The following is a 13,715-nucleotide window of genomic DNA, read 5'->3' as shown; positions in this document are numbered from 1 at the left end:
AAGCGAAGCCAGCAACGCCACCTCTCGCGGGCATGCAGATTCACTACAATTAAAGGCAAAAATGTATGTTTACTGTGCAGTGATTAAGTGTTCGTTAAATAAAAATGTCAAAAACTCTCCGTTTTGTTCTACACTCAGTGAAGTAAGTAGCTCCCGTCTCTTTTCAAATCGCCAAAGTAGCTCACCACATCCGAACGGTTGAAGACCGCTGATCTAGCCCATTGTTGAAACGAGCTCAATTTTTGCGCGCAGCGTATTCATGAGCCTTTGGAAAACGTCCAGGCAAGGATATACGCCGCAGTTATCGAGAAATAATAAATGATCCTTCTGTCTCTCGTTCACCGCGTTTTCATTTCAGAGAAGATGGAATATGATAGCTGTGTAAGGAATGAATCGAGGTTCTTCTTCTGTTACTCGTTAAGACCAGGAAGTTGGGAGGACGATTTTAATTAATGCGTGTGGTGTATTCCGTTACCCCCCTTGGACCTGATTAATGGGTGAAAGGAGCAAGAAGAATTCAGGAATGGCTCTGTGGAAGTGCTTTCTGGATGGTACAGGGTAGAACAAGGTTGGGGTTGAGAAAACGTTCAAGAATGCCTACAGAATTCTCTTCGACACTTTACCCTCGTACAGCTGGTTTGTTGCAAAATTTAAAAAACCTGTAAAAAACGACTACAATATTTAAGTAACAAAAATTGTTTACATGAAAAAATTTTCACAATTTTTTCTCCAAATTCAATCATTTTCTCCATGCTATACTATCTATGTTTTACCAAAAAAATTCAAACAGCTCCTTCTGATTGTTGCAGTTTAATTGTCAGTTAGTATATTAACTGTTATATCAACGTTCTCAAGCAATTTTTATGGTGCCCCCTCTCAACTGGGTTTGTGTTCTTTTATACCGAGAAAACTTGTGGAATCATCAACATGAGAACCCAGTTGTTCCTGCCATATACACCTATCACTTTCATAGAGGAGAGTGGTGACTTTGCGTAAAACAGTTAGGTTAATGTCCCAAGCAGTGCTATAACGAGCTAGCAAAGAGTCACCACATTGGAAATAAAGAGACTGTTATGATTCGCTGTAGTGTTCAATGTCAAGTGTCAAATGGATTTGGGTTTATTGAAGATCATGAAGACAATACTTTATAATAAATAATTACCAATGCTCTCAATATGTCATGTGTCTAAAGCTTATTTCGTTAGGATCTTCACTACGGATGGCAAAAAAAAAAGAAATGAAATCTTTGAACCGGATGAATCTGCCGCTCTTCTCTATACATAACATAACTAGTCCATCCACTGTCAGGTGCAATCGTACAAGAGATCGACGATATAAGAAACATCCAACGACCTGTGAATTGGCCATGTACGTCTGCATTTTCTCAGTTTCTTGGAAGGTTTATGTCAGAGCTGTTAATTTTTTATGCGTCCTCTTGATTGCGTCTTTCGTTATATCGCTTTTGAGCTATGAGGATAATTATCAATAAATAATAAGCTAATGAGTAGTTACTTTCGAGATGAAAGTTCGCTTCATCCGAGGAAAATAATGTTAGAATCTCGGTACTTTTCTGTGTTAACATGGGTTCAATGACATTATTGCTATTTCTGGAAAGACGTAAACAGTGATTTTTTGTTTATTGCTTTTATAGCAGTCTGCTATTTTTGTATAATACGCATAACATATAATTTCATGGGTTTAAATAGTAAATTTGTTGATTAAGTTTGACAGTGTAACATTATAATTTTGTAATTATAACACAGGGGAACAGCTGTTTTGGTGTCATGGTTTTTTGAGCCAATTCTTTAGCAATTTGATGTCCTGAATTCAAATAATTTTATCATTTTTTCCTAGGAGCTTAAATTTTCAAAATATAACGGGTGTTTTTTTAAAGCTATAGAACTATAGAACTTATAGGCATTACTGTTCGAGATGGCGACCGATTTAACAGATGTCAAGTGATTTATTCTCAGTTTGGTTTGGCAATTCATCATGAATAGACTCACGCCTGAACAACGATTGCAAATAGTGCAATTTTATTTCGAAAATAATGGTTCTGTGCGGAATACGTATCGTGCACTACATCCATTTTATTTTGTTTAGCGATGAAGCGCACTTCTGGTTGAATGGCTGCGTCAACAAACAAAACTGCCGCATTCGGAGTGAAGCTAATCCTCAAGTGTATGTCGAAACACCGTTACATCCAGAAAAACTGACTGTTTGGTGCGCTTTATGGACTGGTGGAATCATTGGTCCGTACTTCTTCAAAAACGATGATGGCCAGAACGTTACAGTCAATTGTGATCGGTATAGAGCCATGATTACTAACTTTTTCATTCCTGAATTGAACAACCATGATGTCCAGGAGCTGTGGTTCCAACAAGACGGCGCAACATGTCACACAGCTCGTGACACAATCCATTTATTGAAAGACACGTTTGGTGACCGCCTACTTCCACGTTTTGGACCTGTGAATTGGCCTCTAAGATCTTGTGATTTAACACCGCTAAACTACCTTCTGTGGGGCTATGTAAAGTCATTGGTCTATGCGGATAAGCCACAAACCCTTGACCATTTGGAAGACAACATTCGCCGTGTTATTGCCGATATACGGCCACAAATGTTGGAATAACTCATCGAAAATTGGACGTCTAGATTGGACTACATGCGAGCCAGCCGTGGCGGTCATATGCCAGAAATCATATTTATAATGTAATTCCACAAGATTATCTTGCGAATAAATAAAATTCATGTCAATCGAATAATCCATCGTTGTTTTATTGCTATTTAAAGTTCTATAGCTCTAAAAAAAACACCCTTTAAATATCCCTAGATCAATAAACACACACAAGACAAGAAGAAACATACCTATATCTAATTTCTCATTTTGTTTGCACTCAAACAACTCACAGGATATTACATGTAACATTATACATACTTAGAGACATTTTGCAACATTTGAATATCAAATTAACGTGTCACCCAGTTGACGGTATGCATATTGTGTGAGTTTTTTAATACCTTGTTCTTTAAAACTGAAACTAAGTGCTAAAACGCTAGATGCTTCGTTGGCATCTTCATTATAAAATAGGCAAACAAAGGTTGTTTGCAGTTTTCTCGTAGATAATGGAAATTCTGTTAGACAGTGATTTACAGCCCTATTGTACGAATTTTTTGCCGACCTAGATCGGTCATTATTTATAACCGGCATGTATACAGTACTGAAATCTTTTCGATGTAAGACAATGTTGTAATCTTTTACAACATTGGAATAAGAGACAGTTGAATGTATATGGGCTGGGAAGGAATTAGCGATGGTCTCTTGGGAAAATAATAAATGGGTATGTAATAGCTATAGAATACAGGGTGTTCCACTTAGGAAGTTGCTTTCACTTGGCGTGGTGATATTTTTAGGTATGCCAAATTTTCATTCATTCAGGCAATTCATGTAACAATAGAATCAAGTTATTTCGATCTAGAAGTCAAGCTCGTCGAGATTTATGATCATTTAATACCAAACTTCGCTACTTGAAATTTTCAAAATGTCAACGTACCAAAAACAAACTTTTCTTAAATTTTCTTCATTTCTCGTAAAATCCACATATCCTAAAGAAATGTTCATCATCTATTTCAGGAGAATGGGCATGATTCAAGACGAAATGATGCAGTCAGATCAAACTACGCCTTCTTGTCAAAGCCTACCAGGTTTGACACCTGGACAATCTAGGATCTGTCATCTTTACATAGACCACATGAATGCCGTGGCCTTGGGTGCCAAAACAGCCTTGACTGAATGCAGACACCAGTTCCACGGCAGAAGATGGAACTGTTCAGTTCTTGATGATGTTAATGTTCTGGGACCTGTCCTCAACATGGGTGAGTTGATTTTTACATTATTATTGCTGTTGATCTTCCGAACTTGTAAGTTCAGTGTAGGCTTTGCTGCTCGTGGTAAAAGTCATTTGGTGGTGTTCTGTTCATTCCAAAGGTTAGTTCTATGTTCAGGTTATCGCCGAGGTACTCTTAAAGGTCTTCTTGCCCTTAAGTTTGGTACTGGCTGAGACTAGCCGGATGTAGGTCCTCAAAATTACTTCTAAGGGCTGTTACAGATACCATTCGATTCCTTCGAGTTAAATTTGTGATATAATGGTCTTACCTTGAAGATGTTATTCTGGGTCGACCTGGCACCGAGCAACGCGGCTGTTTTCCAGAAAAAGAGCAACTATGCGTCTTACTGTCAAGAGAATATTCAAACGTTGCGTAATCTGGTTATTCGACAAAACTTCTTGACGTAGGGGTACTATTTTACCCCGTCAAACTGAGAAATTGATTGTCCTGGCATTTTTCACGGAATATTCTCAATACAACTCTCGTTATTCGCTGAAAACTGATAAACTTCGAATACACCTGTATTATCCCGAACAAGAAATATTTTTTGCTAGTTTATTATTTTCATTTAAGTGATAAGATAGTGAAGATTCCACACAAAATAAATTTTAATGTTACATTCAACAAGTTGAGAGTTGAAAGGGGAGGGCCAAGACTTTTGACGATGTGTGTATATAAATCTACAGTCTTATTCGAAGAAGTGAAGTCAGACAACCAAAAAATTGAAAGTAAAGGGTGTTTTTTTTAGAGCTATAGAATTTTAAATTGCAATAAAACAACGATGCATTATTCGATTGACATGAATTTCATTTACCCGCAAGATAATGTTGTGGCATTACATTTTAAATATTAAGTTAAGGGTTTGTGGCTTATCCGCATAGACCAATGACTTTACATAGCCCCACAGAAAGTAGACTAGCGGTGTTAAATCACAAGATTTTGGAGGTCAATTCACAGGTCCAAAACGTGAAATTAGGCGGTCATCAAACGTGTCTTTCAATAAATCGATTGTGGCACGAGCTATGTGACATGTTGCGCCGTCTTGTTCGAACCACAGCTCCTGGACATCATGGTTGTTCAATTCAGGAATGAAAAAGTTAGTAATCATGGCTTTATACCGATCAACATTGACTGTAACGTTCTGGCCATCATCGTTTTTGAAGAAGTACGGACCAATGATTCCACCAGCCCATAAAGCGCACCAAACAGTCAGTTTTTCTGGATGTAACGGTGTTTCGACATACACTTGAGGATTAGCTTCACTCTAAATGCGGCAGTTTTGTTTGTTGACGTAGCCATTCAACCAGAAGTGCGCTTCATCGCTAAACAAAATAAAATGGACGTAGTGCGCGATACGTATTCCGCACAAAACCATTATTTTCGAAATAAAATTGCACTATTTGCAAGCGTTGTTCAAGCGCGAGTCTATTCATGATGAATTACCAAACCAAACTGAGAATAAATCACTTGACAGCTGTTAAATCGGTCGCCATCTTGAACAGTAATGCCAATTTAAAGTTATATACCTCGAGAAAAACACCCGTTATTTACAAAAGAACATTAAGACACCGAAAAAAAAATTGAGTTCCAATTCTTCACCAGTCAAACCTGAAAGCAAGTTCTAACAGAAATAATGATGTATGGAGTTTCACCATTGAACTTTACCCTTGATGCAGATCGAAAGTTCAAGTAATATTCTGTATTCACAGCGTACATGACTCTTACAACCTTCAACATTAAAAACTAACATTATTGAAGCCAATATTTCTAGACATTCACGTATAAAATTCATCTCAGCACCAATTCCTATCTGACAAATAGCTCCACTAAGCCAAACCGCCTATGGTCTCAACGCGCATACCATCCAACCATCAAACCAAAAACCGCAACGTACCCATCCGTCTTAAACAGCATAAACCGCCATCTATATTCCAGACGTGTTAAAAATCGCGGATTCTCCAGTGTTACCAACCGATAAATCCCGACTTTTTCACCGATCTTCCCACCCCAGGACAAGATCGTGAGGAGCCAGAACGGCAATACGATTTACATAAATAAGAAGTCGAAATACCTGTGGCTCGTTAAACTGATGTTAATTTGAGACTGCAAATCGGGCGGTTTTCCTTGTACCCACCACTGGCTGTCGCATATCTTTAATTGATGGAAATAATGGCCTTGCCTCGTCATGAATACTAAGACGGCACGATTCCAGTAGGTGAGATGCTTTCTCCTCGCTTTTATCTTGCAGGAGCTGTTTCTAGATAAGGCGTTTATTCGCCGCTTTAGAGGAAGCCCATTATGTGACTGTTTTCACGTTTTTTTTTGTCCTAATGGGTAGGATAATGATGCGTTTTCCGTTTTCGAATGTTTAATTGGTATACGAAGACTTGGTGTATTTGGTCTGATGTTGGTTAGACATAAGGTGCTCAAAAATTAAAACTAGTTACTTGTAATTACTATTTAAGTATTTTGTACGTTAATTGAAGAACATCGGCATGAAGTTGTAACGTTCAATCATCGTTTTGTACATTATTCACTCCTTGAATTGATTAGAAACTACAATAACTTTATTCCTTCAATTGGAATTCAATAACTCAACTATATGTTGACTTGTTGTGACTGAAGATTCAGAAGGTTCTAAAACTCTTGCTTTAGTGGATTTTTTAAAGTCTTATTTTATGAACAGAAGACTTTGAATTTCACGTTTCATATATCGGCTGGATCCATGGCTGTTCCACAGGGTTCCATACTTGGTTCATTGATTTTCATAATTTTCATAAATGGTATTTGTTTGTATTTGTCCAGCTTAGAGGAAGCCCATTATGTGACTGTTTTCACGTTTTTTTTTTGTCCTAATGGGTAGGATAATGATGCGTTTTCCGTTTTCGAATGTTTAATTGGTAGACGAAGACTTGGTGTAGCTGGTTTGATGTTGGGTAGACATAAGGTGCTCAAAAATTAAAACTAGTTACAGTAGTTGCTTGTAATTACTATTTAGGTATTTTGTACGTTAATTGAAGAACATCGGCTTGGAGTACTAACGTTCAATTACCGTTTTGTACTTCACTTTTTGAATTGATTAGAAACTACAATAAATTTTGGCAATTGAAATTCAATAACTCAATTATGTTGACTTCTTGATGTGACTAAAGATCCTAAATCTCTCGGTTTTGTGCATTTTTTGAAGTCTTATCTTATGAATAAAAGACTTTGGTTTCGGTGTTTCATATCGACTGGAAACATGGTACCCTCTGCTATTCCACAGGGTTCCATACTTGGTCCATTGCTTTTCATAATTGTCATAAATGGTATTTGTTTGTATTGGTCGAGTTTTTTCCTTCTTTATGTAGATAACTGTGAATATTGCAATTCTTCAGGTCCTTTGTTTCAATAGTTGTCTTGTCTAGAGGTGGCAGCACACAATACTAATATCGTGACGAAATATTATATTTTTTTTAATACTGATTTCCATCCTTGAGTAGAGATAAAGACCACAAGATATTAAGCCACCAGAGGCGTAAAACGTCACTATTCAATTCCACGACGAAATAATCAATTCAAGATCAACAAACAATGCAATATCTCTTCTTACCACTTCCCCAAACCCAAAAGACCATCTACCATCTAGTCTACCAGCATTTCTTTCCACCCGTAGCATCTTCAGAATGTCGAATTCACCGTCGGCAAGAGATTTCAGCATTGTTTCTTCGGATGTTTCTCGGAAATAACATAAATCTTCCAGTTTTTTTACAGCGGCCAGAGTTACCGTTGCAAAGGCTCTAATAACGCAAAACGTGATCTGGAAACGGGCGTTCTAAAACAATGACCCCCTCGATAGCCAGCATCCCATTGAACTTTGTGCCGGTTACGCCGTTTTTTTTGTTGTATCGGGAACTAATTTCTTAATAGATTGCAATAAACGTACTTTCGCCATTCTTATGTTTGCCATTTATATCATCAAAAGAAATGGCGGTTGGATCTTGGGGATGGTACTAATTTTTCCTAAGTATTTGATTTAATAAAATTGCTTTTTTTCCTTTTTTAGAAATATAGAGGGTGTTTTTCTTAGAGCTATGGAACTTTAAATTGCAATAAAACAACGATGGATTATTCGATTGACATGAATTTTATTTATCCGCAAGATAATCTTATGGCATTACATTTTAAATATGATTTCTGGCATATGACCGCCACGGCTGGCTCGGATGTAGTCCAATCTGGACGTCCAATTTTCGATGACATTTTCCAACATTTGTGGCCGTATATCGGCAATAACACGGCGAATGTTGTCTTCCAAATGGTCGAGGGTTTGTGGCTTATCCGCATAGACCAATGACTTTACATAGCCCCACAGAAAGTAGTCTAGCGGTGTTAAATCACAAGATCTTGGAGGTCAATTCACAGGTCCAAAACGTGAAATTAGGCGGTCACCAAACGTGTCTCTAACACAGTTTGATAATTTCATGTGATTATCCCATTAAAATATACATGATTTCAAAGATTATTCATTGATTTTATCCTAAATACTAGAATAATTGTATTGTCATCCCATCTTGATGGAATAACTGAAATCAGTCGACTTGTAGAAAACATTCTTGAGGAAATATATCAACATGTCCAACGCCTACACATTGACAGTTCTTCGGTAATGGCAGAAAAATATTTCAGCGTGAGAACCTAAACAAATTGGAGATGTTAGAGCAGGGCCAATTTATTATTGCCTAATGACTCTCATTAGTCAAAAGAGATTTCTCATTCTCATAGGTTAATTTAAATATAAATAGTTAAGACTTTATTGATGAATTAATCAAAGATGAGATTTGATCGGGATTAACGAATTAAATACTGAAATTATGACACTAATAACATAGTATGTAGTTCAGCTGTTCGATTGATCTACTTAGTTGATCGATTTGAAAATCTCTATAACAATATTACCTCGGTGCCCCAAATTCGTTGTCTAGTGAGGAGATCTGAGAATCCCTTCGAGCTAGAAAAAAATGAATGGCACATTTTCCGACTCGATTTCTGAAAAATCAAGCTATAAGGGAAAATTGGAAAATGGTGTAAATGAAAAGTTTTCATAACTTATTTATCCAACAACAGGTTATCATAGCTTAAGGATCAGTGAAACGGCAAAAAAAAAACAAAAACCTTCATTAAATTTCTCATTGTTTCTTATTATTGCTGCTAATAACATGAAACAAAACATTCTACAGGCATTTTGCAATAGAATCCATTGTGTAATAACTTATTTTTTAATTCTATTAGTTTTGAAGTTATAATACAAACTTGTGTTTTATTCAATGTAAACCACTACAAATAAAATTGCTCTTTGCCCCTCCTCCAAAATATATAGGGTTTTTTTTTCGAGGTATATAACTTTAAGTTGGCATTACTATTCAAGATGGCTACCGATTTAACAGCTATTCTATAGCTCTAAAAAAAACACCCAATATGGGCTTTGCTAATCAATAAACTTTTAAATTCAATGAAAAAATTACATGAATACAAAAAAAATGACAGGCACGTAACTTACAAATTCATAACGATATCAGCCAATCAGTCTAACAAAAAGGGACTTAAATATTACATAACAATACCAATATATCAAATAACATGGCACCATGCCAGATGCGGAAAAATTCAAAAAGAATGTTACAATAAGTTCTTCCAATGTTTGTTTTCTAACAGATACATAGACGTAAGATAAGGACGTATGTACTTAGGCCTTATGCCATATGGATGCCGCCAAAGTCAACATTTAGACAGGCATATCCAGCATTCATATGATAATCCTTCAGATGTGAATGCAAGAACGTTGAAATTACACATTCCCTTCGATTTTGGATGGCTCCAAACGGCAATATGCGTCACGTTCTAAATTTTTCCTGAGGGTACCCACTTTAGTGAGCTTTACGCAAATATAAAGATGCTTTCACACTGGAGGCACGTGAATGAGCTTTATGGGTCTCTGCAAGCAAAGAGGGTCACATTTTTTGCTCGATGTTTGTAAATATGGATAAAAAAATAAAATAATTTTCTAGATGGAATAAAAAATTATACAAAAAATGAGGTAAACACTGATGTGAAGTGGAGAACTTTTAAACGAGAGCTTGTGAATGCTGAATATGGATGTGGTCTTCAAGAGAACAATTGGCACATAAATTAACGACCGCTCAAATGGTTCTCAACAAGAGATTAAAATAAAATTGTGCACGAGAACTGAAATTGTCATTCTATAACCAAATGAAAAGTTTCATCTCGATCTAATATGCAGTTTTGAAATGAACAGAAAAGCAATATTTTGAATTCCTCCACTGATGCATAATATCTAGACTTAGTTATTATCAAAATGAACCTCATACTTTCACCAGATGCAGCATCCAAACCCATAAGTCAATTTTTTTCGAGTATCTATCAAAATCCAATTCATCTATATTCATAGTCTAATTTCAGGCCACTATCCTTGTGTGCCAAAGGATCCCCTGCGGGGACAATTGACAGGACATATAGGGTGTCCCCGAGTCAATACAAATACCATTAACCCCACGAATCTGAATATGCAACAGTTCTCAATCGATTATTGGGGGTAGGTACACCCTTACAATACTTTCGAGCCACTGGCTCGAAAAATATGAACGAACAACTCAAAAACTTGGACTTAGATACGCTCAAATGGCCTCGATTCGTTTCAGATTTCTAGTTGGTTGAATGGGTTGAATAGTTCTTAGGTTAGGTACATTGATTTCGGCCCCTATTCATAGAATATTAGTCCCCTATGTTCTAGCAGTAATAGAATAGATGGGGTGGAATTGAAAAGTTGGAAAAATCATGGTGTGCAGCTTGTTGAATTTGGGAAAACTGCTATTGGATTGGTTATACGTCTTTGAAATTATTCGACAATCTATTACCATAAGTTAAAAATAATAATGATGAAAAATTTCCGTAATATTTCAGATGAAACAATATTTTTAAAGGGTACAATACTTTTACAATAAGAGGTTACATTTCAATATAAAAAAACTATTCACAGGGGAATAGCTGTTTTGGTGTCGGGATTTTTGAGCTAATTCTTTATCAATTAGATGTCCTGAATTCAAATAAAGTATTAATTTTTATCTAGGAGATCAAATTTTTAAGATATACAATTTTAGAGAAATATAAGTGTTAAATAAATAATAAAGTGTAGTAAACAAAAGTAAATGCGAAATGTTTATTTCAGTTATACAAAATACAATATTATGTCGTAGTTACAAACAGAAAAAAAAAACATTAAAGAAATCAAATAGTCACTCAACACTTCGAAAGCTTCTTTTCCACGACATTATTGAATGTTTTTTCAAACAGTCCCTTTTTAAACTACAGCAATAATCTGTCATAATGTACATGTCCCATCTGTCTTGGTATAGCGGTTCTCCATAACTTCAATATCTTGGTGAAATCTTTCACCTTGTTCCTCACTCATGTCTCCTAAATTTTCTGGAAAACGTTCTAAAAGGCTGTGTAAATAGTGTATTTCAATACTCATATTGCACCCCGAGGGTTTGAAACTATTAAGCATCTTGTTAACCATTTCAACATAATTTTTAGCTTTATGTTTGCCTAGAAAATTTTCTACAATTGCAATAAATGATGTCCAAGCTTCTCGTTCAACTTGATTCATTGAATACATGAAGGTAGGATCTTTAATTAATTGTTGTATTTGTGGGCCGTCAAATATCCCTGCTTTGTTGAATGCCTAATTCCCATTATTGGCGAGGAATCGACAATCCTGGGTTTTTGTTAACACTACAAGCTACAGTAGCAATATTCTCAGCCGTCCTTCAGCGACGCTAACGGTTTCGAATCATCACCACATCACTAAATTGTTCCAACAGCTCAAATTTTTCCAACAGAAGAAGCTTTACTACTACCCAAAAGTGCTATAATTTTTTTTTGAAACGTTAATTTTCATTTGCCGAAGAAAAAAACCTCAAAAGTGACAACTGCCCAGATTCAAAATTAAACCTCTTATTAGAAAACCCTTTCTTTTTCGAATTAAAACTGTTGCAGAGATGCGTATCATCGAAATTGAAGATGAATACTATAATATTTCATGTAATTTTCAAAAGAAGCGAGTGGAAGCAATATCTGTCCCGAAATGGAACCTTGAGGCACACCTGTTGAATTTTTTTTTAATGAACTTTGAATTGAGTGTGCATCAGCCTCTCTGTCCGCAAATTGCAATCACCATCGAATCGCCCTGTAGAAAACCTATAAAACATCAAACGAGAAACGTTGATTTGAACACTAAAAGTAGGTTCCTATAACGGAAACGTAATAACAAAACCATAAGCCATAACTTACAACCTTCATGAGTACAACAACTTGAAGAGAGCATCCATAAATTCAATTTTCATTAATTTTAATCAATTTCCAGGCAGCAGGGAGTCTGCATTTGCCCACGCTTTAGCTGCTGCCGGTGTTGCTTACTCAATATCCAGAGCGTGTAAGGAAGGTCAGCTCTCATCCTGTGGGTGTTCTAGGACGAAGAGGCCGAAGGATCTTCGGAAGGACTGGGTCTGGGGTGGCTGTGGTGACAATTTGGACTACGCCTACAAGTGAGTACATTTTTGGTTTATTATTTTCTTTATGTTTTATTGATATTATTATAAGTCACAATCCAGGGGTGTTGAGATGTTAATCTATCAACACACATGAGAAAAGGGATGAATAAAATTGTAACAGTTGAAGATGAGGAAATTCTTCCCAGGACAACACTCACGAACCACTTGTACAAAGCATTTTTGAAATTTTTCACTTCAACTAATTGAACTATTCCTTCAATAATCCTTTGGAATCGTTTGAATAAATAGTACACAAGTTATTTTTTTTAAATCGCTATCAACATTATCATAAATTAGGGATTTTCTATTTATATTAAAATATATTAGGTTCACAACTTTGCTTCCGCCGTTCTGCAATACATGGCTGTAGCGGTAAGTGGTAGTCGGAATAAATAGATCGTAAATGTCACATAATAAGCTTAGGTATTTGTGAAGATAACGCCATCGAAATATTATTCGATTTGTGTCTGCATCATAAGGTTATTCTCGATGAACATGTCAGCTTACGAGTCAAATTCTCGTCATTTGCGGAAAATTTTAATTTCCTGGTTTAATATGAAGAAATCTTCGGCTAAGGCTCATCAAATGCTCTAAAATACCTATGGTGAGGCAGTGAAAGAACGTGCCGAGGGTGTTTTCAATTCTTCAAGAACGGTGATTTTGACGTCGAAGACCAGCATGGCGGTGAAAGAGGGAAGATTTTGGAAGATGCAGAAGTGGAGGCATTACTTGATCAAGACTCGTGTCAAACGCAACAAGAATTGACGGATCATTGGAATTTACGAAACAAGCCTTTTAAAAACTTCTGAAAGTCATGGGAATAATTCAGAAACAAGGAAATTGGTTGCCGTACGATTTGAAGCCGAGATATGTTAAACGGCGTTTGTTTTCATGTGAAAAGCTGCTTGCAAGACAAAGGCAGAAGGGGTTTCCGCATCGCATTATGACTGGAGACGAAAAATGGGTTCATTACGATAATCTCAAGTGCAGAAAATCATGGGAATATCCAGGCCATGCTTCCACGTCGACGGCCAAACCGAATATTCCCGGTTCCAAGGTCATGCTCAGTATTTGGTGGGACCAGCTCGGCGTAGTGAATTATGAGTTGTTAAAACCGACTGAAACAATCACAGGCGATCGTTATCGAATGTAATTAATGTGTTTGAGCCAAGCATTGAAAGAAAAACGGCGGCAATACAACGGTACATATACATACAT

The 13,715-nt window shown here is 36.5% G+C and overlaps 1 protein-coding gene across 2 annotated transcripts in view; it reads left to right on the top strand.

The window, feature by feature from the left end:
- The window catches only part of LOC123688615 (protein Wnt-5b-like), a 77,137-nt gene that overhangs the window by 33,351 nt on the left and 30,071 nt on the right, over nucleotides 1-13,715 (top strand). For both annotated transcript variants that reach the window (XM_045627214.1, XM_045627215.1), the window contains exons 3-4: nucleotides 3,635-3,876; nucleotides 12,311-12,491. In XM_045627214.1, coding sequence (XP_045483170.1) covers nucleotides 3,635-3,876; nucleotides 12,311-12,491 — 423 coding nt within the window. The remainder of the gene's footprint in view (nucleotides 1-3,634; nucleotides 3,877-12,310; nucleotides 12,492-13,715) is intronic.

This window comes from Harmonia axyridis, chromosome 1 (assembly GCF_914767665.1).
Source record: "Harmonia axyridis chromosome 1, icHarAxyr1.1, whole genome shotgun sequence".
NCBI classification, from domain to species: Eukaryota; Metazoa; Arthropoda; class Insecta; order Coleoptera; family Coccinellidae; genus Harmonia; species Harmonia axyridis.
Note: the sequence above shows the minus strand (reverse complement) of the source record. Positions and strands in the feature narration are given on the sequence as shown.